The 26,116-nt window shown below is 51.2% G+C and overlaps 2 protein-coding genes across 2 annotated transcripts in view; one reads left to right on the top strand and one right to left on the bottom strand.

Annotated features, from left to right (window-relative positions):
- Window positions 1–59: 59 nt before the first annotated feature.
- On the bottom strand, window positions 60–19,216 carry EIF3B (eukaryotic translation initiation factor 3 subunit B). The gene is made up of 19 exons (XM_065923694.1): window positions 18,096–19,216; window positions 14,312–14,504; window positions 12,726–12,845; window positions 12,370–12,427; window positions 12,054–12,182; window positions 11,497–11,654; window positions 10,633–10,764; window positions 10,484–10,550; window positions 10,091–10,137; window positions 8,834–9,044; window positions 7,554–7,626; window positions 6,687–6,809; window positions 5,706–5,784; window positions 4,895–5,033; window positions 3,448–3,573; window positions 2,862–2,939; window positions 2,430–2,538; window positions 1,919–2,037; window positions 60–1,306 (listed from the first exon to the last, which is right to left on the bottom strand). The coding sequence occupies exons 1-18, from the start codon at window positions 18,514–18,516 to the stop codon at window positions 1,934–1,936; spliced, it is 2,367 nt and encodes a 788-aa protein (XP_065779766.1). The 5' UTR covers window positions 18,517–19,216; the 3' UTR covers window positions 60–1,306; window positions 1,919–1,933.
- Window positions 19,217–20,833: 1,617 nt separating this feature from the next.
- SNX8 (sorting nexin 8) overlaps window positions 20,834–26,116 on the top strand; it is a 61,612-nt gene continuing 56,329 nt past the window's right edge. Inside the window, exon 1 of the mRNA XM_065923688.1 lies at window positions 20,834–21,237. The gene's annotated coding sequence lies outside the window, so the exon portion shown is untranslated. The remainder of the gene's footprint in view (window positions 21,238–26,116) is intronic.

Here is a 26,116-nt window from a genome sequence, read left to right as displayed (position 1 = left end):
TCCACGAAGGGCCAGCCCCAGGACACCCAGTTAGTTCTACAAAAGAAAGAACGCAAACACAAGTGCTTAAGAAATTTTTATTCACAAACTATGTAAAAGTTACAACTAGCCAGTTTAAAACAGTGAGAAGTTAGTTTTTTAAAAGCTCTGTTAAAAATCTGTTAATATGATAGAACCATGTGCTTGTTCCTTCCTAGGGCCATGAAATTAGAAAACGTGGGTCTCGACACAGTGAAGTCTGAGGAACAGGACAGGTACCAAGAACTGCCGTGATTCTGAAGGGGTGAGAAGGAGCCTGGAGCGCCTGGCCCGCAGGGGGAGGCCCGGCGCTCCCGGGGGAGCCGGCGGGTCAGGGACCACTCCGCGCCAGCCAGCTGAGCCACAGGGCCGATGGCTGCCTGTGCCTCGCCCCACCGGGTGTCTTAGGTCTGTACACAGTACGGGTCATGGCTGTGAGCTCCAGGCGTCACTGCCTTTTAAACTAAACTTCAGGTTCTGGGAGAAAGACAGACGTGGAAGAACTGCCGTTTCACAAGGCACGGAGGACAGCGCGACGCTGCGGTGAAGACGGGCCGAGGTACATGGGTTTGCTCAGCCCCTCCCGGGAGGGGAGGGTTAAATATTCAGACAGGTGACAACTGTCAGTGTAAGTCTTCAAACCTGTGTGACTGAGCAAAAGGCTAAAGGGTTCTTTCTCATCAGGTGAACTGGGAAGTGCAGGAAACAAAACAGAAAGAAGAAACCGTGTCTGGGCTGACGCATCACTTCTCAGAGCTCAGCTGAAAAGGAGGGGACCCCGAGGGAGGCTGACGACCCCTCCGCGCCTCTTGAGTGCAGTCTGGACACAACGAGCCCAAGGCGGCTGCTACTGCGGCAGACGGAAGAGGCACCAAGGTCAAGGCCGCTATCTACATTCAAAGAGGAGAAAGACAGCTTTTTCATACACGTTTGCTTTATTTCCGCGTTCAGCCTGTTGAGAGAACCTGTCACAACCTGAATGGCAGGGGGCGCACCACCCCGAGTGGCTCCCCTGCTGGCGGCCAGGGAGCCCAAGGGGCCCGCGTGGCTGTGCAGGCGCCGACCGCGGGAGGCAGGGCGCCATTTGCAGTGCGAGAGATCCCCAAGGGGCAGCGCCATCACGCCTCCGCTGCGGCGGGCACCCGGGGCTGAAAGGCACAGCGACGTGTGGAGATGGCGACTTCCAGGCGCGGCCTCGGTCCGAGCGACAGAAGCACAGGTAGAAATTCAGGATGTGCAGGCTTTCTGCAAAAGGATGAGCTTGGTTCCAGCACAGCACACGGCGACACTGCAACAAGGGACACGGCTCACCCTCCGTCCTGAACGAGGGCCGGTGGCAGGCCGGGCGGCGGCGGCCCCAACCCTGGGAGCAGCAGGTGGAGGGACGCTCCAGTCCGATGCCTGCTGACGGGGGCCACCTGGACAGGGTAGCCTCCACGCCCGCGCTCTCTGCCACGGGGACCACACAGCCAGACAGCCCTGTCCCGCCCCCAGACACATGGTCAGCTCTGAGGGCAGAGCCCCAGGTCCTCTGTCACTGAAGTATACGTTCAAGCCACAGCGGACAGGATTTTGGAGGCTCTTGTCCAGACCAAGCGGGGACTGACTGAACAGGCGCTGCGGCTGGTGTGGCCGCCCGTCTGATGGGCACCCCTGTCTTCTCCCAGCAAAGCCTCCCTTGGCCCTCTTCGTGGCCACAGCCAAGTCCTACTGGGTTTCAGAGGAACATTGCTCCCTAAACGTGGAGTTCAAGGCCCAGAGTGCGGACACCAGAGTCTCCCCGGACTCCTCATGGCTCACAGGCAAGGATGTGGCTAACGCTGGATACAGGAAACGGGGCTTCACTCGCCACCTCCTCGCTTACTAGACAGGACGCCAACAGCTCCCTGTCCCGTCTTACCACAGTGCTCTCGGATCACTCCTGATTTCCAAGGGGAATAATCTCTTCAGTGACAAAAAACTCGATGGTCTCCTCCTCCCAGTCGTCCACGTTGCTGTCCAGCTCGTCAGTGTCCACACCTGTGGGGGGTTTGCCGGTCACGCCATGTATGTGTGGGGCACAAATCTGAAAGACGCCACCCCCACCCCACTCCCCACCACAGGCCAGTGTGAAAACCGCAAGGAAACTCAGTTCTGTCAGGAATCTTTTAAAGACTCTGTTTATGATCCTTTTAAGAGGACTTCCCTGGGGGTCCAGTGGTTAGGACTCCCCCTCTGACCGCTGGAACCCAGGGGCAATCCCTTGTCAGAGTGCTAAGACCCCACAAGCCACAAGCTGCGGCCAAAAAAAAAGGTTCTTTTAAATTCAGGCAACACTTGATGTTTTCCAAAAAATCTGGGAAAAGATCCAAAAGGGGAAAAATATTTTAACTATATGCTATAAAAGGTGTGTCTTTGGCTAACAAAGTTACCTCCTCGTAATTCTAGCCGTGCATTTTTCTGCTCCATATAGAGCTCTTGAGCCATTTTCCGGTATTTCCGGAAATCTTCCATCATGGTTCGTCTTCTCTCCACTAATTCCTGTGTGCAAAATTGGGAACAACTTACAGGACGATCACTTACCACACACCACTGTCTTCACTTTGCTCAACCAAGTGGGAATGAAACATGGTCAGGGGTGCCCAGCCTGACGGACAGGATGGCGTAGGGCTCCACTAGAGACAGTGGGGTGGGCACACCAGCCATATCTGCTCGCCCTCAGCTTCCTCTAGCGGCCCCTCCGCCACGCCCTCCCGTGGACGGAAGCCAACCCTGGGGTCTGTCCCTCTGCCTGGTGTTGGCCTCTGCCATGAGGCAACAGGGACTGTCTGGGCGCTTCCCTCATGCCTGGGGACAGGGCTAACCTTTGAGGCTTTGGACTGGCTCAAACGATCCTTCTGTTCAAAGATTTTGGAGTATTTCTTCAGATCCTTTTTAATTTGCTGAAACAAAGACAATTCCCTCAGGATCAGCATATTCAAAGCCAAGAGCCACAGACACGCTCCTCACGGCTGCAGCATCAATGGTCAGCAGAGCACGGCCACCTGAGTGCTCAACATGGCGCTGGCCTCCACGTTTCCCACCGGCAGCCTTCCTTCCCCGGGATATACACTCACCCCTCAGAAGAGCTGTCCCACCAGTTAGGTAAATCCCAGGTCTTACAGTCTCACCAGGACTTTCCAGCAGCCCATCACCCTTCACCCGCCCCTCCATTTCCAGAAACTTCCTACAACGGTTTTGATGTGGTCTCACAACCGAAATCTGTTTCCTCTGCTGAAACTACCCTCTTCCTTTTGGTTCTCACTGCTCTGCATCTCCTCAAAGGGTCTGCTGTGAAAGCGACACCTCCATTCCTCACTCATTATCACCCTGACAGTATCAGGAAGGAAAACCTTCTTCTCTTCAGGCCAGTCACTGCCACGTCCCTGCAGCTGATGAGGAAAACCAGACCTTGATCTGATCCTGGCTCAGGAGCGTGGGGGGCCGAGGCCTCCAGAGCAGCTGGCAGAAGCGGTCCTTGCTGTTCTTCTGCAGAAGGCGGCCTTGGAAGGTCCACAGCCAGTAGGCATTGTCCACCTGGAAGAGAGCAGAGCCTCGCTAGCTGCCCACCCCACCAGATGACCCCAGGACAGACCCTGAATCCTGTCAACAGACCTGGCAAAATTCACCATGTCACTCAACAAATGTCTGAGAACCAATCATTTGCCAGTATTGATGGCACTGGGGGACACCGTGAGCAGGGGAGGACAGCTAAGAGGATGCACTTGGTGGGACAGTGCAGTGCGTGCAGCAGCCAGAACAGCACCAGCAGAGCACTTGTGCCGGAACACTGAGGACAGTCCGCCACCACCGCTCAGCAGGCATCTCTTCTGTACCAAGACCTTCTTGACGAAGGAGGTAGTGCCTACATCCTGGTGGACTCCCGCTACTACTCGGGGGGCAGTAAACAGAGTGGTCAGCACACTCAGAGGATTTAGTGTCAGGGCGGGCCTTGGTGAGGGGACCTCTAAACAACAGGCCTGGGCACGGCCAACATACCCTGACCTGAACACAAGGACGGCATTCAAGACACTGCTTCCAGCAACATTTGCAAAGCTCTTGCTCCTAAAACTTCACTAAACACAATCACTCTGTCTCGACTGGTAAACGTGTGTCAGCTGGTTCAACTGTGAACACTTCAATCAGTAAAAATAATTATTAAATATAAAGAAGGATCTTCAGCAAATTTTACCAGCAATGGGAATACTGGGCTTATAAAAAAGATAGTATAGACTGTGACTTGTACAGACACAAACTTCTCAGGCCCTGACTCTCCCAAGACCCAGAGGAAGCAAGTCCTCTCCCAGGAAAGTGCCAGTGCACACACGGCTTCCACCCTTCCAGGGAGGCCCCAGGCCAAGAAGCCCCCTGCCTGGCAGACTTCACAGCAGTTCTGCAAGCACTGAGTCCTGCATCTACCCCCACCAATACACCCTCGGATCTTTCGCTGAAGACAGAGAGGATGATCTTTTCAGGAAGTTAAAAACAGAAATGACATATTTTCTCACATGCCAGTTCGGTCAGCAAATCCTGACTGAAGGCTGACAATGTGCGGCAGTTTCAGATGCTAGGGATGTAGCTCAGGAGAAATGGCCCGTCCTCGAAATGTCTCAAGCCGGCAGGAAGAGAGGACAATGAATGGCTAACAATGGCTGAGGCGAGTTCATGCTGTTGAGCGGGGTCACGATGAGAACACAGGGGAGGCAGAGAGGATGCAGGGACCAGGCTGGGGGAGCCTCTGTGGACGAGGGCTGGGGACCCGTAACGGCAAGACGCTCCGCCACCCACAGAGCTACAGCCCTGGCGTGAGTGCACGGGCCCTGAGGCAGGAACAAGCAGGGCGCTTAGGTCCCCGTACCTTGTGGCTCCACCAGGACACGGAGGTGACGACATAGCGCCCAGTGGGGTCCCACTCCACGTCAGAGGCCATGTAGTGCTCTGCGATGTTCATGACTGTGCAGTCTGAAGTGTCAACAAACGCCAAGGCGCCGTTCATACTGGGGAAACAGCACAGCTGGAGTCACTGAGAGCCGCGTCTGCGCCCGCCCTTGGCTCAGGGTGAGCAGGCTTGGACTGGGAAGCTGGGTGTCCCGCCTGATTGTGGACAGGGAAGTGATCACAGTGACACAGACGAAGCCCAGGGCACACAAGCACCGCAGTGTCTGCTGTGATTGCTCCTGGAGGAAAGGCTGGCAGAGGCCAAGCCGCCAAACCACAGCAAGAGGCGCCCAGTGAGGCGGGGAGCCCCGCGGGCCCACAGGAGACACTGCACGCTTGTCACAGGTTCTGCACGGCCTGCCGAACAACCAGGTGGGGAGCAAGGGGGTGAACATCCAGGTGCTCGTGGGCTCCCAGCCTGACCAAACACCCTTCCCACACAGACACGCGGCGCTCACATCGGGGAACTGGGTCACCAGGAGGAGGGCCTGTGTCCTCAGTCCCTGGTGGAAGCGTCTGCAAGGGGCCTGGTCCTGGCCACGTCTGGGCAGCAGGATGGAGACACCGCACGATTCACCCAGGTTGGGACGCCCTGTGGGAGGACCTGTCCCCACACTCTCAGGGAGGCAGCAGAGCAACCTTCGGGGCCGGAGTCCAGGCCTGGGTCACGGTCTCCCCCAGCCCGCAGCCCCGCACAGGGCAAACCCACCTCCGCACGCAGCAGAACCCACCTCCGCAGGCCAGCCAGCACGACGAACTGTCCTTGGGGGCTCCAGAAGATGGTATTGGCCTGCTGCTTGTCGAACATCTCTGAAAGGAGAGGGTCAGAGGTCAGCATGCAGCCGAGTTGGGGACACCCCATGGGTGTGCACACCAGACTCCAAGGTGCTGCACCTGCATTGTTGGGGGGCCTGGAGGGGTTCTCAAACTGCAGTACTTTAAATGACACAACACTGCGCCTGACAGAGTAATCAGACAAAGCACGCCACTCAGGCTGTGCTACCAGGGGAACTCGACACCAGGGTAAGGAGTCCAGCTTCCATCATATTCTCACAGAGATGCATGACCCCAAAAGCCTAGAAATCCGTTCTACTGACTCAAACATTTTTTAACTGAAAGAAGCTAATCCCACCATCTCTCCCAATGCTAATTGCTCAGTCCTGAAGGGGTGGAGCCTGGTCCTCATCTCTTTACTCAGGAGGGAGGAGCAGGGTGGGGAGGGGGACAGCACCACCCTAATAGGGAGGGGCAGGATTCTCAGACCAAGACCAAGGGAAAGCATCTCCGCGAGCCGATCAGCTCGGCAGTCCCCAGCACAGTGTGGTGACCTGCAGGCTGACCCTGCAAGGGCAGGCAGGGTTGCAGGGGGCCTGGAAAGCAGAAGCATTTGGATGCTTGCTGTATCATAACCGACTTTACAACAGGAGGCCATGAAGTCTTCAGTTGTCCAAATTTCCTTTCATGACAAAGAAACTAATAACACTCAGTCTTGTGACCACCAGTTGACGACACCACAAAGTGATGCTCCCACAGACACCGCTGCTCAGGAGTGCGCAGAAGGCCCGTCCTTTGCGACAAACTCCCTCGGCGCCACCATCAGCACCAGCCCACACGACCCTCTGTCCAGCCAAGCACTCTCCCAGGAGCAGTAACCAAGCTCTGACCCTGGGCTCCCGTTCAGCTACTCTGAGACAGGCACAGGCGGCACTTACTAATAAGCTCAATCTTCCCATTGCTCTTCACATGGTAGAAGGAAACGGATATCCGGGGCGCCTCCCCATGCAGCACAGCGAACTTACTTCCGTTTGGTTCCCAGGCGAAGGCGATGATGGTTTCTAAGGCCAGGAAAAAAGGGTGAGCTCCTTGGTCACAGAACATCATTTTCAGTTAAGGCTGTTCAACCAGAGACGCTCCAGATTCTTCAGTTCATTAAAAGGCCCACAAGCAGCACAGCACAAAGACAGCAGGCTGAGCCCTGTGGAGCCGCCACGGCCGGCAGGCGCCCCCTGTACCCCGACCCCTGCCACAGGGGGCAGGGCGGCTGGGGTGAGCCCCCACTCTCCTCACAGCACTGGACGGGGTCACGCCCTCTACCAGGCTGTGCCTTCCCGTCCTCCTCAACCCAGCAAAACAGGATATAGGCTAAATGGTCCACCTAACGGCGGGAACAGTGTCTCAAGTTTTCAGGAGTCCAAAAAACCAAAACACCACTACTAAACTGAGCACTTTCATAGATAAGAGGACAAGCCCTTCAGCTGCGTTGCTGGGTGTGTGGTGAAAACCTGCTCTTCACCCTCCTAAGCGTGAAACGGCTTGAACCTGTAGTCCCTCTGCTACGTAAGCAGATCACATGGTATGAATGAAAAAAAAGGGGGCGTCTCTTCACTTGGCAACTGGAAAGGCTAAGAGACTGAAGCTGGGAAGGACAAAGAAACCGTGAACCAACGTATGCTTTATAACATATAGACAGACGCCTGACCTCGGCCAGCCTGCCCAGGCCGTGAACTCCCAGGGAAGCGTATGAGTAGGTGGGACGGCTTGGGAGCCACTCAACCAAAGGACAGGACAGTGGCACTTGCCTTTCATCTCGACCACATCAACAGGCACCTGTTTTTCTCTCATTCGGAATATTTCAAAATTTGTGACAACACCCTGTTTAAAAGAAAAAAGAAGGGGTGACATTCTGAAAACTAAAAGCATGACGCAGACTTAAAGGACAACTTAAGAATTTAATGAAGGATTAAACGTATACACCTGGTAGAGAAATGAAAATCGGCAGTGACTGAAATGGTGAAAACAACAGCTCTCAAACGCTGATGAAGGCAGAGACTGGTACAATGTCTGGAGAAGAAACGGACCCCACGGCCTCAACCCAGACCCTACTTCAAGGCCTGCCCTAAGGTCTGTCCAGCAGACAGGCCCAGGGATCCGTACTGTGGCTTCTCTGCAAACCTTCTGTAGCACCCCAAAGGCCCACCAACTGGGACTGATCCAACTATTATTTCAAAACAATGGAACGTCCAGGTTCATGTAAAAAGCTGCATTATCCGTAATAGCCAAAGGATGGAGACAACCCACAGGCCCACCAAAGGATAAATGGGCAAACACGATACAACACAGTACACACTGCTCAACCATAAAAAACGATGAGGGACAAGCCTGCACCCCTCGCTCAGTGAAGGAAGCCAGATAACGGAAGGCCACAGAGCATGACTCCGTTCCTGAGAAATGTCCAGAACCGGGATGCCCAGAGACAGGAAGCGGGAAAGCAGGTGAGAGGGTGTCAGGAATGGGGTGACGGCTGCTGCGTGAGGAGTTTCTTTCGAGGGAGATGGAAATGTTCTGGAGTTAAGACAGTGGTGACTGCTGCATGACTGCTACGTGACTGCATACCTCAAAAACTTTTTGTGAAAAAAATATTTCCGTTAGAAGGAAAAAAAACCACGAGTTTGTGTATAAACAAATGTTAAGTGATACAAACAAAGTCTGGATGCAGAACTGTGTCAAGCATGCTACTCTGTGTTTCCAAAGAAAAACCTAAAGAAAACAGTGTGTTGTTTTAACACCTACAGAGAAGGAAGGTGGGTGCCTGGAGGAGATCTCCCTGTGTTCTCTTGTGAGCTCTGACCTATCTCAACTAAGTGATGCATCACCCACTCAGTTTATAGGAAAGAATTATACTCCTCTGCTGGAATATGATGACAGTTCCAGCCATGATGCAACAGCTAACTTTTGGTGCCAGGTGGGCCTGAAAAAAGTCTGAAGTTTGAACCAAAAATCCACCAACACAGCCACACTCCCCCCACCCCCAAACAGCGCTGAGTAGGCGGCATGACCCCGCCCACTGGTGTCCACTCACCTGGGTGCCTTTTGGAGTCCTGTCTACTTTAACACACAAGTAATCTCCATTTTTCTGCCAATGCAGCTTGCAATCCACAACGTTAAATAGGTTTCTAACTCTGATCTCTTGTCTGGTAGGCAGCTGCATCAGGGTTACCCTGGCTGGAATATCTTTATCTTCAGGTACCCAAAAGGCTATTATGTTACCACCGGGGGACCAAGAAAAATCTCTGCAGAAGAAGAAAATAAAATGCTTACCAGGACCGGCTGAGCCGTGATGAGGAAGGCACAGAGAATGAAAGAGCTCACTCACTGTGTAAAGCGGGGCCCTGGCACATTCACCTCCCAGGACAGCATGGGAGCCAATACCACCGAGTGCCCACCTCCAGAGGCCTGCTCTGGGCTTCCTGGGCAGCCTGTTCTGTCCCCAGGACCACCGGGGGCTTTGGCAGACTCACTGGGCCAGTGAGCAGAGAGGCGCTGATAACACCATGACCCACCAACATGGGGGTCACAGGACTGAAGCCCCGGCTCTGAAACCCCACTCATGCTCTTAACCACGAGCCAAGTAAAATAAACTTTAGATTGATGGACCATCTATGTGATTTCTGAACATTCATTAAGAGGTCAAAGGGAGAACACCTCAGATCAAAAAATATAAGTGAAGGAAGAAGTAGGGGCAATTCTCTACACAGCAACATTTTAAAAGTGCCATTAACAAACAATTCACGAGTTCCTGTCCATGCAGAGCATATTCACTTTTGCTTTTACTGAGAGTTAACGCCCAGTTTTAATTATAAGCCATACTTTTGCCCAATACATAAATATAATAGAACAGTAAGAAATGTGCACATCCCCTGCACTGCTATTTCACTGCCCCCAGAGATTTCAGGCGGATAAAGACGTGCCTCCTCTCTGACAGACGAAACCAGTCACAGCTCAGAGGCCAAGCAAACCCATGGCACGCACCATCAGACTGACATGGAGACTCCCGACAAAGAGGAGACTTCTCTTCCTCAAAGACTGTGCCCCCAAGTCTCCCATCCCCAGGCGGGAACGTGAAAGGAAGCAGCCCTCGAGACGTCCCTACGAGCAGGAGCGGAGAACGCTGACGTGGCCACCAACGAGCAGCCCACAGCAGCAGGCACGAGCCTGCGGTGGCATCCCTATGCCCCTGACTGGCACTAGCATTTTCTCCAAGGGTATAGGAGCCAGGTGCTAAAGGAGGGAGTTAATCCCCACTCCCACCCCAGCCTGTGCTGAGAGAGTCACTTACTTTATGCCAGAGATCTTCAAGCTCTTCTTGTCCAATAGACCCATAGACTGTGGAAAAAATGAGGTCACAACAGCGTCAAATCAGACCACCGTCTCAACAGCACATACAATTCTTTGCAGCGTGAGCTTGTTGAGGGAGCAGTGTCGGCACAGGGCGACAGACCAACTGGGACACGATCACCCACACAGCACACCCTCCCAGGGCTGTTCCAACCACTCCCATCCCAGCTCCCCGTGGCAGCAGAAGACCCGAACCAGGGCCCGAGAACCCGAAAGGCAGACACCGGAAGACCACCCTCTCTCCTCTCGGCCACCCACACACTAAGGAAAGCTCTGCGCCCGGAACAGCTCCTGACAGGGCAGCTCAAGTCAGGTAATCAAATAAGCCACTTACAGGAGTTTCATAGATACTGAGAGTATCAAGTGTCATTCTGGCAAAAAATTTACCATCGTGGCTCCACCTGAGGAAAAAAAAAAGAAGTGCCAAGCTGGCCGATGAAGACAGGGGCACAGAGGCCACCGTGGCTACCCGGGGCCACTTACTTAAAGATGGGCCAGTGGGCTGAGCTCTCACAGTGGAAGCCTCTCTTCTTCTGCCCGGTGAGGATGTCCCAGATGATGATGGCCTGGGGGTCATCCTGAGTGTCCATCAGGGGGCTGAAGGTCACCAGGTACCTGCAGCAGAGGGCACAGCGTCAGCCCCTGCACCCCGCCGCCTCTCCTGTGAGGGCACCCCAGGAACCAGCCACAGGGGGCGTGACGGGCTTCTGCTCCCAAACGTGGCTCCAGGCACAAGGGAGGGAGACTCCTAGGACAAGCACTCAAGACTCGTGCAACCAGCACCTTCTCCAGCCCTCCAGGCTCCCCAAAAACGTCATCCCGTCCAGAGAGCCCACTCCAGATACAGGGCAGAAGCACTGTGGCACATGCCACTCAGGCCTGCCTGGCACAGCAGCGTGCTCCAAGGGTCACCTTAAGATGTTCCTCTGATAAAAGCAGAACAAGGAAAGATCCAGTGGGTTCCCAACAAAAGTCCGCTGTGTGCACTAGCGGGAGGGGTGGTGTGGAGTGCTCACACTTTCTTTTCCTTGGACTCATCAGGTAAAGAGCACCAGGGGTCATGAGCAGCACCCAAAGGGAACTGGTCTGGGCCCTGCAGTGGATACCGACGGCAGCGGGTGCTTAAGGCCCTTGTTAGACGACGGGGTTTACACACATGTGTAGAGAGAGGAAGTAATAAAGCACATGCAACAAAATATGACCCACCACAGTAAAGAGCACACAGGAACCCTCTGTGCTCTCTTGTGACGCTTCTACTTTACAGAGGCAATTATTGCAAAATAAAGCTTTAGAAAAGCACCTACAGAGGGCTGGCAGCATCCCATTTGCCATTTTATAACGGCTTACCTTTCACAAGGTGAGAAATCTATAAGCTGAACCCCTTGGTGGCTGAATCTCTGAATCTGTTTGAATTTCTCTCCCCCCCACAGAGCAATGCCTCGCTGGTGAAAGGTGGCCAGGTAGGTTCCCTTAGGAGACCAACGCACATATGTCTCTGTCCATCGCTGTGGAAAAAACCAGTGCCAACGTTAACACAACAAAAAAACTAAACACAAAGACTCCAAAGTCTATGATGAATTGAGTTCCCAAACTTTTAACTAAAAATACAAAAAGCCTATTCACTTCGTAGGATTTGTTTCAAAGCTGGAAGAATAAAAGTTGCTGTCAAGAGGGGTAACCTCAAAGCACATGACACTTCACCTGCTCATGTACCAAGCTCTCTTTCTCTTTCTGGCCATACCACGTGGCTTGTGGGATCTCGGTTCCCTAATCAGGGATCAAATCCAGGCCCGTGGCAGTGAAAGTGCAGAGTCCTAACCACTGGACCGCCAGGGAATTCCCACCACACCCTTCTTTGTTAAGGAAACCTAGCAGTGAGTCCCTGCCTGGCAGCAAATACCCACCGCTCTCTCCTCGATGGAGACCGGGTCCTTCACATCATTCCAGAATATGGAAGTGCGGTCCCCGCTCTCGAAGATCACACTGTACTGATCTCTGCACTCTGCCTCTTCAAGCCAGTAGCGCAGGTTTCCCTAAAGGAGTCAAGCGCAAGGGATGGAATACGTTTCCTTAATTTTAGCCAAATAAAAATTATATTCATAACTGTCACACTTAACAATATGACGAATTCACTCAGCATCGTTAATTCCTAAGGAAGTCACCGCTTCAAGTCAAGAGCCACCATTTCTTGTAATTACATAGAGATTTTATGCAACATACCAGGTCTTTGAAAGGTTGCTTCTCTGGGATGTCCCATTCATCACTGATGGTCATGTACCTAGAAGGTCAGTGATATTCAGATGACCACAAGGGTGAGTGGTCCTCGGCCAGGTAGTACTGCACCCGCCCCTCCCCAAGAAGGACAGGCTTTGCTCAGTCATTACTGGTGAGGAGGTGCTGGGGGGGCGGGGGCGGAGCGGCTGGCCGGGGATGTCAAACGACCCTGCACTGTCTGATGGAAGAGTGCAGCCTCCTGAAAGGCCACTAAGTACCCCCCCGGCCTCCTGGGGCAGAAAGGCCTGACCGTGCATGCTCAGGAAGATGTCTAGGATCTCCTGGGCTGAGTCAGAACTTACTTGTCAAAATCGGTGAAGAGGTTGACTCTGAACGTGTGCTGCTTGTCGAGCTTGTAGCCATCAGCATTTTTCACAGCGTCCAACGCGTGGGCAGGGGATGCGTATTCCAGGAAAATATACCTGAATCGAGGGAGAGGGCAACTCACAAGAGTGCAGACCCAAAGAACAGGCAGGTCATCCTCCACACACCCAGGCCCCCGCAGGGCTTGTACGCACCACGAGCATCCATGACCCGTTTGCCTGCCACGTCCTGGAAGCAGTCAGGTCCCTAGCAGAGCAGCTACAAACATGAACAGAATCCCAACACAAGAGCCAATGCCTCTAAAATTAACCAAAATGCTCACTACCCTGACTATGGTAACCATTTTATGGATGTACATGTTCATCAAAACTTACGAAATTGTACACTTTAAAACTCTCTGACTTGACTGTGTGTCAAGTATCTTTCAACAAAGCTGTCTATAAAAAACAAGAATAAAAAAAACTAGAATATTCTGATACTGTGTATTATAGGCAAAATCACAAAGGCTCTCAGAGAATGTTTCATTTTAATAAAATCGCGCATGCAACTGCTCCAAAAAAGGTTATCCTCCCACCTTTCTCAAACAGAAAATGTATGAAATATTACTTGTGTGTGATCAATTTTCCAAGAAATTAAATCTATTCTAGGCAGTATTTAAAATCTGAAATTAAAAAATGAAGTTTATACTACTTTCTCATTCCTGTCCCATAAAAGATGATTTTGCCCATACTCAGAGGCTGATGTTTTTATGAAATTTTAATGGAGAAAGTCTGACAAGTGTGTGGCACAACCAGCAGAACTTTGATTGCTGCCGGCTGAGCACAAGCTGGGAACGACCACGCGGGTGTCTCTGGGGATCGCCCAGAGGCGCTGCAGACGGGCCACTATGCAGGCACACTCTCTCCTGTACCCAGAAGAGGACAGGCTTCCCAACTGCTGCTCAAACAGTCTGTGGACAGGAAAACTGATAAACTGTCCCACGACGGAGCACCACAGCGTTTACAAGGAAGCAATCAGAATCACATTTACCAACACAGAAAATCTAATATTGAATTTAAAAAGCAAACCGTAGGACACATACCTCATGCTATTGTTTTTAAAAGACCCGATATTTCAGGTAATACCACAAAAAAGTTACCAACTGAACAATGACACAATGCTTTCCTTTAGACTCTAACAAGTACCCCCATTTCAGATGTTAAAATGTGGGAGAAAAGCATATTTTAGAATCAAAATACCATACGTCAGATGTTCCTGAAGTCCTGCCAACCCCTAGATTTGCCTGGATCTACCTCGCATCAATCACTATTCAAGGACAGAAGAGACCGAGCTCCGATGTTCCAGCAGCTCAGCAGCTGACTCACAAAACCCAACTAGAACCAGATGCCCATGTCCTTTTCCCTCCCATTGACGGTCCCTGCCCCGAGGCCCTGCCAGCTGAGGGCCGCCTCAGCACACTTGCCCATCCACCGGAGTCCCCAGCGCACCATTGCACCATCGCCTTCACGGTGTCAGCTGCCAAGAAAACACAAACCACACGTCCGTGCTGGAGGACATCACTCACCCTTTGGTCCTTCCGTCCTCCTCTGGATAAAAATCGTTTGTGATTTTCCCAAACTTGGAGAAGATCTTATGGATGACGTTTTTGAGTTTCTCCAGGCGGTCGGGCCCCACCTGAGGCACGTTGTCGACCACAATCACCGAGTCAATCCCGTCTGCTTCCTGCGGCCGGTCTTTGAGCACGTCCCCCAGCAACTCTGCAGGAGGGGAAGGTGTGCCGAGTGACTTTGTCTCACCAAGTTAATGCACCAGGTTAACACACTGAACAGATCTCCAAAAAGTAAAAGATGCATAATTAATCTGAAAGCTTTTGCTCCGAACATTTAGATATTACAGCCCTAGCTTGACTAAAAATTTAAACTTGAAATAATTGGGAGGACTGTAACTCTTTGCACGCCCCCTAACAGTCAAAATATGTCAATAATAGGCAATATTAAATGAATTTTTAAAAAATTTTAAAAAACTTTTCACTCTATCCCCAAATGAATTTTTTAAAAAGCCTTTAACAACAACAACAACAAAAAAAGCCTTTAAAAGTGAAGAGGCAAAGAGGATGGACTTTTACCAGAAAAAAAACAAAAACAAAGTGAGCTGAGGAACACTTGTGGTAAGCCTTCTCCGACCTACCTCTCTTACAAACTCATCACCCGAGGTTCTTCACGTAAAGCAGCCTTGTTTGAAGACAGCATGGGACAGAGACTGGCACTTAAACCAGGCAACTAGAGACTACAGAAGCTCATGAAGGCATGCAAGTGATGCGTCTTATAGGTTGCGGTGTCTCCAGCTGGACAAAATACCTGGCGGTATTATCACCGGGAGACACCAGTCATTTAGACATTAGATTGTAAACACTTAGAACAGTGCTTGGAACATAGCAAGAAACGTCAACTAGTATTTTCATAACTTCATGCAAAAGCTCAAAATGCATTCTGTTCACGTGACAGAACAGAAATTAAAATCACAGAACCCAAATCTTAAGTGCTCTCAGTAACACAGATCTTCCTCGACTTATAATGGGGTTACTTCCCAATAAACCCATTTTTGAACCATTGTAATTCAAACCATCACAATTTCAGGACTGTCTGTACAGGCAAAATGAATGTCCAAGGTAATTTTTAAACAACAGCTGAAGAACAAAGGCTTATTATCTGTGTATCTATGTGTTCTAGAACCTAATTATGACTAGTTTTTTAAGTTTTTCAACATTATATAGGACACATGTCAGAAAATATTCTTTGTTGTATTTTATTTTCAAAAGTTGAGGTGGGAAAAAAAAAAGTTGAGGTGAAATTTCTCCACTTTAGTGCTTGAAATTTTCAATAATAAAAAGTCTTTAAAAAAGGAAAAAGAAAAAAAAAAAAGGAAAAAGAGTAATTTCCAGAAGCAAGTCCTGTTATAAACTACCTCTGATGAATTTCAACACCTTTATGAATGATATTGGAAATGTTGCCTTAGATAAAAGAACTGCCATTTAAATTTCAATGAAGCTAAAATTGTGACCAAACAAAGAGGAAACAGAAGGAAAGAGGCAGATTAGGGTATCTTCCCTACAGAGACTGGACTCAGATGCTTGGGTGACTTTTAAAGCTGACTTACCAAACTTTTACATCACCTGTTAAGCCTGATCTGAATTTACAAGGTTTACAGTAAGAAGCTCAGCTTTTATACAAACTGTGGACTCCTTCCCACAATCTTGAAGTGTCTAGCTTTACAAGAACCCGCCCATACACAGTAAGGGAATGATCATAGTAACTACAGGAACACACTTCCTTCTCATCACGGCCCACGCATCTGGTTACTCTTGGCTCATGGACTTCCAATCTGACTCCAGAAGAAATACAAAAAATGCACGTCTCAAGACTTAAGTACCAAAGACATTTGGTCAGAACCTCTACCACATGTTTGCCTCGTTGAGCACCAAGGACAAAAGACGCTGTGATTAAGATGCAACTGTGTGACAGTTCATCTGTCGGGGGGGGGGGGGGGGGGGGGCAGACACAGGCACCAGAGCTGTGGAACGTGCAGGAGGGCTCGTCATGACACTCAGTCCATTTTCACAAGAATCGGTACCTTGAGCATCACTCTGACCCTATAGGACAGTTCTCACCAAACAGAAAACACATGAACTACTGACTACAACCACTGGCCTCAAGAAGACCGACAGCTTGCTTGATTTTAGCTCCTTAGGACCAGGAGCCTCACAGGCCCCTCTGAAGAAGTATCAGGATCACAAGGGCTTCCAGAAGCCCTCCCAGCAGCCACCTGGCTTGGCTGGCCTGTGCTCATGTCAGCATCCTCTGTCACACCATAAGTCACAATCCAGAAATCCTGTGTGATTAGGTGTGTTCAAATAATACTTAAAAAAAAAAGTGAATACCGAAGGACTCAAAATGAGCTTTAAAACCAAACTTAAGATTTTAAAATATAAGAAAAACTGGGCCAGTAAAAAAGAACAGTGGTCTAAGCTGGGGGGGCGTAATGAGGAGGGGTGGGCTACCAAGCAACACCGACTCTGTGGATTCTCAGCAACCAACTCCCCAGGAAACACATTCTGTTAGAGGTGAATGGGTGAGGGGCTTTGACTGGGTCAGCAGCTCCCAAGTCCTCATGAACAGGAAAGTGCAGCCTTTCCTGCTTTTCATGCTGAAATGTCTTTTGTCTCATGAAACAAAGTGTAAGACAATGCGGACAATAACCTTTAAACTTCTGTTTCAAATAAGTCTTTATGGGGTACATCCCAAACCTATACAGTGCTGTGTTATCAGTTACCTCTCAATATAACTGGATGAAAAAAAAGAAGCACTTGATAAAGAATTTTAAAATAAACTATGTTTCTAAGTCAAACAACTCTTATGTTCTCTAAACTTTCTCATTTTATGTGAAATTCTTTATGATTCTGACTCAATCTCAGTGATGAGACATGCTCCCCCGCCAATCTTTCTATCTCTGTGTGGTAACATCTTATTTTTCTGGTGTCTCATCAGCTTTTTCAATGGTGTTTTACTCATTATTCCATTTTAATAAAGTGGCCAATATGCAGAGGAATCCATTGATGTGCTCCCAGCCTGAAGAGTCACAATGGCTTAACAACAAACAACGCAAAAACAAAAACAAATGAGATCAGGCATCATCAGAAGTCACCTTAGGAAACAGGCTCTCTCAGGCAAAAAGCAGAAAAAATGCCTGTTAGTCGGAACCAAGGCAGAACCAAAGTTATAATATACTACAATTCAAGAACATCATTGCTAACAGAAGGACGGTAGCATGCCTACAGATTTAGGAAAAGAGATGGGAACAGGTATCTGGCAAGTCTGCCTGGGACTGTCCCTCTGAGGACAGACACTCCTGTGGGGCAGCCGGGGCAAAAGAATCCAGTCTGACCACTCCGCTCTGCCCACTCCTGAGACAGCGTCCGTCCACCCCTACGGACACGGCACCGAGTCAGTTTCAGGCCTCTGACAGGCAGGTCTGGCGGGTCACTCGGGGCACCCAGACCTCGGAGGAAGCGCTGTCACCCAGGACTGTGCAGCACGTGGAGCGTCCTGCCGGGCCCTAATGACCACACCGCTGCACACTCGGTCACAGCTGCTGCGGGCCCGCCGCCGACCCTCGCCGCCCTCCAAACTCCCGGCTGCAGTGCCAGTGTCTGGCTCGCCAAATTGTCTCCCCCTGCTCCCCTCCTTTCGGAGAAAAGACGGCGATCCAGGCGCTCACGGAAGCCTTCCCCAGGTGCGGGGAGTCAGGCGTGGGACCGGGAACCTCGGTGCGGCGCAGCCCCGCCGCCTCACCTTCCTCGCTCACGTCGTCCACGAAGTCCTCGGGGTCGCTGAAGGAGGGCTCGTCCGCGCCGCCGTCCTCCGCCGCACCGTCCGGCTCCCCGCCCGCCCCCTCGGACCCGGCCTCGGCCGCCGCGTCCTGCGCCTGCTCCGCCGGGCCTTCGCCTGCGAGCGGGGCAGGGAACTCCTCGGGCGGCGGCGGGGTGGCGCCGGGGGTCGCGTCAGCCTTCTCCTCCCCGTCGGCCGCAGGCTCTGCCGGCCCCTCAGGCCCCGGCCCGGCCTCCGCCTCCGCGTCCTCGCCGCCCGCCGCCTCCTGCACGCCGGGCCGCGCCACCTCTGCCCCCGGCGACGGCTCGGCGGCTGGCTGCTCCGGCCCGGGCTCGGCGCGCTGCTCGGCCGCCTCAGGCGCCGCCACGTTCTCCGCGTCCTGCATGGCCCTCCGCTGCCGCCTCGCCCGGTCTCGCCGCGCTTCCGACTCTCCCAGGCCGCACCGCGCGCCTACCTCCCGGCCATGTGCGTGCGGCGGGGCCGCCCACGGGCACGGGGGGGCGCCCGCGGCCTGAGGCCGTCCCGCGCGCCCGGAGGAGCTCACAGGGTGGAACTGTGTCCGCCGGGGATTGCGGCGGCTCCCCCGCCACAAGCGCCGGTCCCAGGCTGAGCAGCACCCTTGTGTCGGTCAGTCTACAGGCGGCTTGAGAACCAAGCCACCCCACCTCAGACAGCGGGTGGTTCCGTCCAACATGGCAGCACCGCGTCCTCCTCCCATCAGGCCGTGCGGTGGGGAAAGACCACCTGTGACGCCGCAGGGAGGCACCAGGCGTCCGCCCAGTGCGCGGAGCGCGAAAGGGCCCTTCGCCTAGACACTGATGCCAGCATGAACGCTAACACAAAGTACTTTGGTTGGGATATCTTGGCCTTTCGCCAAACAGTTCAACTTACATTACCAAGTTCCACCTCTACACGTCGGCTTTTAGACGCGTCTACTGACTGGGCAAAAGAATGGGCGGTTCCAAAAGATAGAAGGAATACTTGGCGAGCCAGAGAAGGCCCAGGCTGCTACAGGGACGACCGCATGGCGCAACACAAAAATGAACGAGCGCTGCTTTGATCCCTCACACCCACGTTCACCGCGGCGGCTGTAATTCCGCCCTTCCCCATTCTGATGGTCACCATGGTTCGACCCGCGCGAGCCTCCGCCCCCTGACGCGCGCGAGAGCGCGGCCACGGTGCGGGGCGGGACCAGGCGCGGTGCGGGGCGGGACCATATCGTAACGGGCGGGGTCTCCGCGGGGCGGGGCTAGAGGGCGGGGCCTGCGCGGCCAGGTGCTGAGTTACCCGAGGCGCAGGGCCGCGGAGACTCTGGCAGGTATACCGTGTTTGCATCTCTGTCTTTTCGATTTTGCGGAGCGCGCGGGCCTCCGCTCAGTGTAAATGTTTTAGTTCTAAGAAAGAAGGCGGTGCTGCGGCGGCAGGCGGGACGGGAGTTTAGGACAGTTTGGGAAGACGGATAGGGTGCCGGCTGCCGAACGCGCTTCCTGCCTCTGAACTCTGCTCTGAAAAATGGATAACACTGTAAACGGAGTGCTGGGTGTATTTTACCTCAGCTGACAGGAAAAGAGAAAAGAAGCAGCGTTCTCAGGTTGCCTACCTGTGCGTTCGAATGCTCCCTGTCTTCCTTTCAGCTTTTGTAGCTGTGGGCAGGCCCCACGGCCTCTCTGCCTCGGTCTCCTCACCTGTGAAATGAGGTGCAGGCAGGGACGGGCTTCAAAAGGCAAACTAACTTTTCCTGGCCGTCAGAGTTACCCTCCTAATTTCTGGTTTCTTCCACAGTTTTCACCGGTTGCTGGGCTCTGCCAGTGCTTTTCTTCTAGAATGTGCTATGGGTGACAAAGCAATGAATAATAAGTGAATGTGTGTGTGGTCAGTCGTGTCCAGGTCTTTGTTACCCTATGGACTGTAGCCCACCAGGCTCCTCTGTCCGTACGATTTTTCAGGCAAGAATACTGGAGTGGGTTGCCATTTCCTCCTCCAGGGGATCTACCCCACCCAGAGATGGAACCCTCCTCTCTTGCATCTTCTGCATTGGCAGGCAGATTCTTTACCACTGAGCCACCTGGGAAGCCCCTTAATAAGTGGATAGTCACAGAGCGCTTGAAAACAGCTGACCTTAGCAGGGCAGCTACATGTTTCTTAGGGAAGACTTCTCTGGTGTGCAGGTATTGTAAGTAGCCACTCATTACTATTTTCCAGGGGAGGGACTCGTAGCTTATCCTGCAGGTAAACTTTTGAATGTGCTCATGATGCAAAAAAAAAAAGTGTATTTTCAAAGTACATCCCGCAGTGTTCTAGCAAGAAGAGCAGCAAGATCATCTGTAGTTCCTCCACCCTCCAGAATTTGAGGAGTGCTGAGGGGAAAGTTCGGCGTGTATCAGAGCCAGAGTGGGAGGCACTCTGTGTGGGGGGTACAGCAGGGAGGAGGCATTGCGGTTCTTGTCTCAAAGTCCCAGTGCCATGGGGGGCAACAGTCAGGAGTCAAACACCACAGGAGTGAAGCTAAAAGTAAATCTGTCATAGAGTCAGAAATCCTTTGGCACCCCTTTCAAAAGGGGAAGCTAGGGAATCTCCCTGGCCGTCCAATTGTTAAGACTCGACACTTCAACTGCTGGGTGTGCGGGTTCCATCCCTGGTTGGGGAGCTAAGTCCTACATGCCATGAAGTGCAGCCAGAAAGTTTTTAAGAAGGAGGAGCCAAACCCTGGTCTCCTTAAGTGTGGGTGCCCCTAATCGCTCAGTTCTGACAAACACGTTGTGGCAGAAGTGGCGCCATGTGACTGCCAAGTGTAGATCCTGAAAATGATAAGCTTCCACCTGGCTCGCTCTCTCTCGGGTCTCTGGATCTGAAAGAAGCTAGCCACCTTTCCCTCAGGGCACCCAAGCAGCCTGTGGAGGAGCCCGCTCTGTGGAGGCACCCCGTGTGGAGGAATTTCGGTCCCTGGCCACCATCAGCACCCAGTTGCCAGACCCCTGAGATGAAAGCGGCCCTCCGTCCCCAGTCCAACCTCGCTGGCTGCAGCCCCAGACCAGTTCTTGAGAGAGGGCTCAGGAGACTCCAAACCTGCCAGCACCTTGATCTTGGACGTCCAGCCTCCGGAACGGTGAGAAATAAATGTGTTGTTTTAAGCCTTCCGGGCTGTGGTATTTTGTTATGGCAGCCTGCACTGACTAATACATTAGATAAACATGTGAAACATGTAGAAAAAAGCCTGGACGGATACACGTCCACCTGCAAAGGGTTTGATGAAACTGAGCGGTGGCGGCGGTCAGGAAGAGCGTTGGCCATGCCGTCTGGGTGGCAGACACGTGACTGCTCACTGGGACATTCGTTCTGCATTTCTGTATGCTGGAAAATTTTTATAATAAGTGGTTGGGAAGGGGTGGGGAGGACTTCAAGAGGCCCCCTGCTGGAACAGTTGGAGCCTCAAGAGGAATAAAAAGCTGTATATGTTTGACATGTTTAAGTTCATTTGTTCGTAATGCTGTGTTTTATAAATCCCGTTGCTCACAGGTGAATATTGCTGGGGCATTGTCTCATTCTGAAAATAGATAAAAGACTGAAGCAATACAGTTTACCTTGCCTTTTAAATTTTATCTTTATATTTCAAGGTAAGCAAACAGTTGATGAGGGGAAGCTCTTACTTATAAAATAATTCTAGCCAATACATGCAGAAGGTTCAATAAAATTAGAGAAGCAACAGTTTGCAAACCTTATGAAATAACCATCCAAGGAGTGATCCTGAAACGTTGGTGAGAGGTCGGTGGGGGACTGTGAATTGGAGGGACCAGGATGATAGCATCTGAATTTAAAGCTGTAATTTTCCCTCTAAGCACTACTTTAGTTACATCCCACAAATTATAATATGTTGTGTTCTCTGTTGAAAATGTTTTCTAATTTCCATTATGATTTCTTCTCCGATCTGTAGTTTGTTTGGAAATGTGGTCTTATTGTGCAGCCATTTGAGAATTTTTCAGCTATGTCTGCAAAGTTGGCTTCTGGTTTAGTTACGTTGTGAGCAGAGAACAGACTTTGCTTTTTGCTTTTTATTTTGGCCATGCTGCTTCTGTGATCTAGGTTTCCCAACCAGGGATCAAACTCGGGCCCTCTGCAGGGAGAGCGCTGAGTCCTAACCCCTGGAATTCCCTAACCAGGGGAATTCCCCAGAAAACATACTTTGTATGATTTCAGACCTTTTGAAAACTTGTTGAGCTCTATGGCCAAGAATGTGGACTCCCTTGGTGCATGTTCCTTGAACTGCTGCTGTGGGTGCGTGTTTAGGAAACATCACCGAGACCCAGTGGGTCCCGGGCATTGCTCCAATCTTTGAAACTTTACTGATTTTCTGCCCCTGTGTCCTGTCAGTTGCTGAGAGGCACATGTTGGAAACTTCCAGCTCTAATGATGGATTTGTCTCTTTCCATTTTTTTGCTTCTTTCATGTACCTTGAGGGTCTGTATCGTGTACACGTCCGTTTAGGGCTGCTTTGTCTTCTTAATGAATTGGCCACCTTGCCTTTTTAAATACTTCTTTTTATTCCTGATAATATCCCCTGCTCTCCAGTTTACTTTGTCTGGTACTAATATAACAAACTTCCAACTTTTTTCTTTTTCCTCTTTTAAAATCGTTATTTATTTAGTTTTGACTGTGCTGTGTCTTTGTTGCTTTGTTGTTTAGGGTGAGAAGGAATAAGGAAATAAGTCTAGAGCGGGGTGGGGGGGTGTGAGCCAAGTGTATTTTGGGGGGCAGGGTGTCAGCCAACTGTATACATTGTGTTTCTGGCCAGCAGAGCAATTACAGTTACCGCTTATCCACCTTTGGTTTACCATAATGGCACTTTTGACCAGAGCAGCTCCAACTTGGGCCTAGAACGTTATTCCAACACATCAAAAACCTATTTTTTAAACTTAAAAGCATTTTAAGGTCAAATTTAGAGTTCCCATTGAAATCATGAGTTGGACAGCTAGTTTTATTTCAATTACATTAGGAGAAGGGGATGACAGAGGATGAGATGGTTGGATGACATCACCGATTCAATGGACATGAGTTTGACTGAACTCCGGGAGTTGATTATGTATAGGGAGGCCTGGCGTGCTGCAGTCCATCGGGTCGCAAAGAGTCGGACACGACTGAGTGACTGAACTGAACCTGACTAGGTAACTATCAAAAGGGAAAATGTTCTGCCATGTTCTCACCCACTTTGGGAAGCCTGGGGCTTGGGAGAGAAGGAGAGACCTGGGCTAGGTCTAAGCTGCCTGCCTTGTTAGATGACCTTAGGCCATTTATTCATCATTTCTAAGCTTCAGTTTCCTTATCTTAGAAGTGGGAATAACAATAATATTTGCCTCGTAGGCTTGAGAGAAGTTCCAGTGAGATTAGGTGGATGACTTATGCCTTTATTTATCTGTTGTTATTGTTCTTCAGTCCCTAAGTTTGTCTGACTCTTGGCGACCCCACGGACTGCAGCATGCCAGGTTCCTTTGCCCTCTGTCTTCCTTATTTATCTGTAGATTTATCTTAAAACAGTGAGAAGTATTTTCAAGAGGGCTAACCTTGTTCTCACTGGAAAAGACTCAGATGCTGGGAAAGATTGAAGACAAAAAGAGAAGGGGGTGGCAGAGGATGAGATGGTTAGACAGCATCACCAACTCAAGGGACATGAACTTGAGCAGACTCCGGGAGATAGTGGAAGACTGAGGAACCTGGCATGCTGCGGTCCATGGGGTCAGGAAGAGTTGGCCACAGCTGAGTGGCTGAACAACTGCACCCTGGTTCTGAAGGGTGGAGGTCCCCTCTGGTTTTCAGCAGGAGGTTCAGAGCTGGGTTGTGCCTGGCTCCTGGAGGGCAGTGGATGAAGTGGCAGAGACTCCATATGCCTGCTGGAGGTCTCAGGGTGGCAGGATCCCCAGCAGGAAGGTTCGTGGGTTTTGGACATCTTTGTTGTCACCCGCAGCCTAAGCCGAATTTCAAGAACCCTGTTGGGCTGGAGGGATTGGATGGTAGTGGTGTGACCTGAGGCCTAGACTGCCCACCTTACCTCCTAGCCATTGGCCAGCCTGGGCGGCTTTGCCAGCTCTGTGGCCCAAACTTGACAGCCTGAAGGACCGCCCCAGAAAAACAAACCATTAAAAAAATGTGAAACTGAATTTCTTCTTGGTCAGGTGAGCGGAGGCCAGTTGTCAGACGTATTGGGGTTGAGAAAAAGGAAAATACGAGACAGCTGCACATCAGATTTGCTCTCTTACCGTGTAACGTACTGTATGCAGCACACAGTAAGTGCCCGGGAAGCGGTGGTGCTGATTAGCTCTGATGGCCTGACTTGGCACACACTTGTCCAGCCAGCCTGCTCTCACATGACCAGGGGGCCCAGGTGAGAGGCACCCCTGCTCCGGGCCGCGGAAAGCTGACCTGAGGAAACCAGACGCACTCAGACGACGAGGCCTTAGGGAACACGCGGGGTGGCACCCATCGTGGTTATTCCTGTCGGTGGTCCACGTGGGGAATGACTGATGCCTTGTTCTTCTGACACGAGGTGGAAGGGAGACAAATAAAAAAGGGAAATGAAAGGACTTCCCTGGTGGTCCGGTAGTTAAGATTCTGTGCTCCCAACGCAGGGGGCCTCGGTACAATCCCTGGTCAGGGAACTAAGATCCTGGATGCCACGTGGGTGTGGCTGAAATAAAAATAAATACTCTATAAAATAAATTTTTTTAGAAAAAAGGGAGGTGAGGCAAGGAGGGGTCTGCTCATTGGTCTCGTGTGGACGGCAGCCCCACTGCCATGTTTGAAGTGCTTCAAGGCAGGGAGCCCCGATGACGAGGACGTGCTGTGTGCTGGCCGAACCCTGAATGTGCACACTGCCTCAGGTGCACGGCTGGAGGCGCTTTGTATCTAGGAAACCGTGGCCCGGTCAGGACACAGAGCTTTTCATCCTCCAAAGTTTCCTCTCGCCCCTCTGCAGGTCAGCCCCTCTCTGTCCCCAACCCAGGCACAACTGATTTGGGGGAGAAGGAATCTAAGTGCTGGGAAAAGAAAATAAAAACAAAGCTAGTGACTGAGGAGGGAAAATTGAGAAGCAGCAGGATGCCATCCGAGTTTCTATTTGCAAAATTGCTCTGTGTGTATACATACATTTGGGAGAGAAACTGGGCTTTGAGAACAGATTTGCATTTTCTTTGTGATTTTTCTATTGAGTTAGAAGGAACAGAACCTCAGTGGGCAGAATCTCAGATGGCTGCCACCCCTGTGGTTCTCAAATTGTGGTCCTCAGGGTGCTGTACTAAGGTAATGTAAGAGAACAGCCTTGTTCCCGGGAAATACTCCCAGAAGTGCAACTTACTCTCAAACATATAAAAGACTGCAAGTTATGGAGCATGTCAGTAAGATGTGAACAGCAGTGAACAAGAGATGGGAAACCTCCTAAACTTGGGGAAGATTGGGAACAGGCATGGCGAGTTTTTTCTAGGAGCTCTAGGGCTTGACACAGCGTTTGCAAATGTCTGTTGAGTGAATGAATGATTGAAGGAATGAATGAGTTAATAAATAATGTGATAATATTGGGTGAAATTGAAAGACGTTTGCTCCTTGGAAGAAAAACTATGACCAGCCTAGACAGCATATTAAAAAGCACAGATGTTACTTTACCAACAAAGGTCCGTCTAGTCAAAGCTATGGTTTTTCCAGTGGTCATGTATGGATGTGAGAGTTGGACTATAAAGAAAGCTGAGCACCGAAGAATTGATGCTTTTGAGCTGTGGTGTTGGAGAAGACTCTTTAGAGTCCCCTGGACTGCAAGGAGATCCAACCAGTCCATCCTAAAGGAGATCAGTCCTGAATATGCATTGGACTGAAGCTGAAACTCCAATCCTTTAGCCACCTGATGTGAAGAACCGACTCATTGGAAAAGACCTGATGCTGGAAAAGATTGAAGGCGGGAGGAGAAGGGGACGACAGAGCATGAGATGGTTGGATGGCATTACTGA

This window comes from Muntiacus reevesi, chromosome 2 (assembly GCF_963930625.1).
Source record: "Muntiacus reevesi chromosome 2, mMunRee1.1, whole genome shotgun sequence".
In the NCBI taxonomy this organism is placed as follows: domain Eukaryota; kingdom Metazoa; phylum Chordata; class Mammalia; order Artiodactyla; family Cervidae; genus Muntiacus; species Muntiacus reevesi.
This window is presented reverse-complemented; position numbering and strand designations above follow the sequence as displayed.

Excerpts from the sequence above, each read along its gene's own strand:
- EIF3B (XM_065923694.1), bottom strand. The coding sequence starts at position 18,516 with ATGCAGGACGCGGAGAACGTGGCGGCGCCTGAGGCGGCCGAGCAGCGC. Across the intron at positions 3,574-4,894 it reads TGTCCTGGTGGAGCCACAAG|GTGGACAATGCCTACTGGCT; the intron begins GTACGGGGACCT and ends GCTCTCTTCCAG. Across the intron at positions 2,038-2,429 it reads ACGGCTAGAATTACGAGGAG|GTGTGGACACTGACGAGCTG; the intron begins GTAACTTTGTTA and ends AACCCCCCACAG.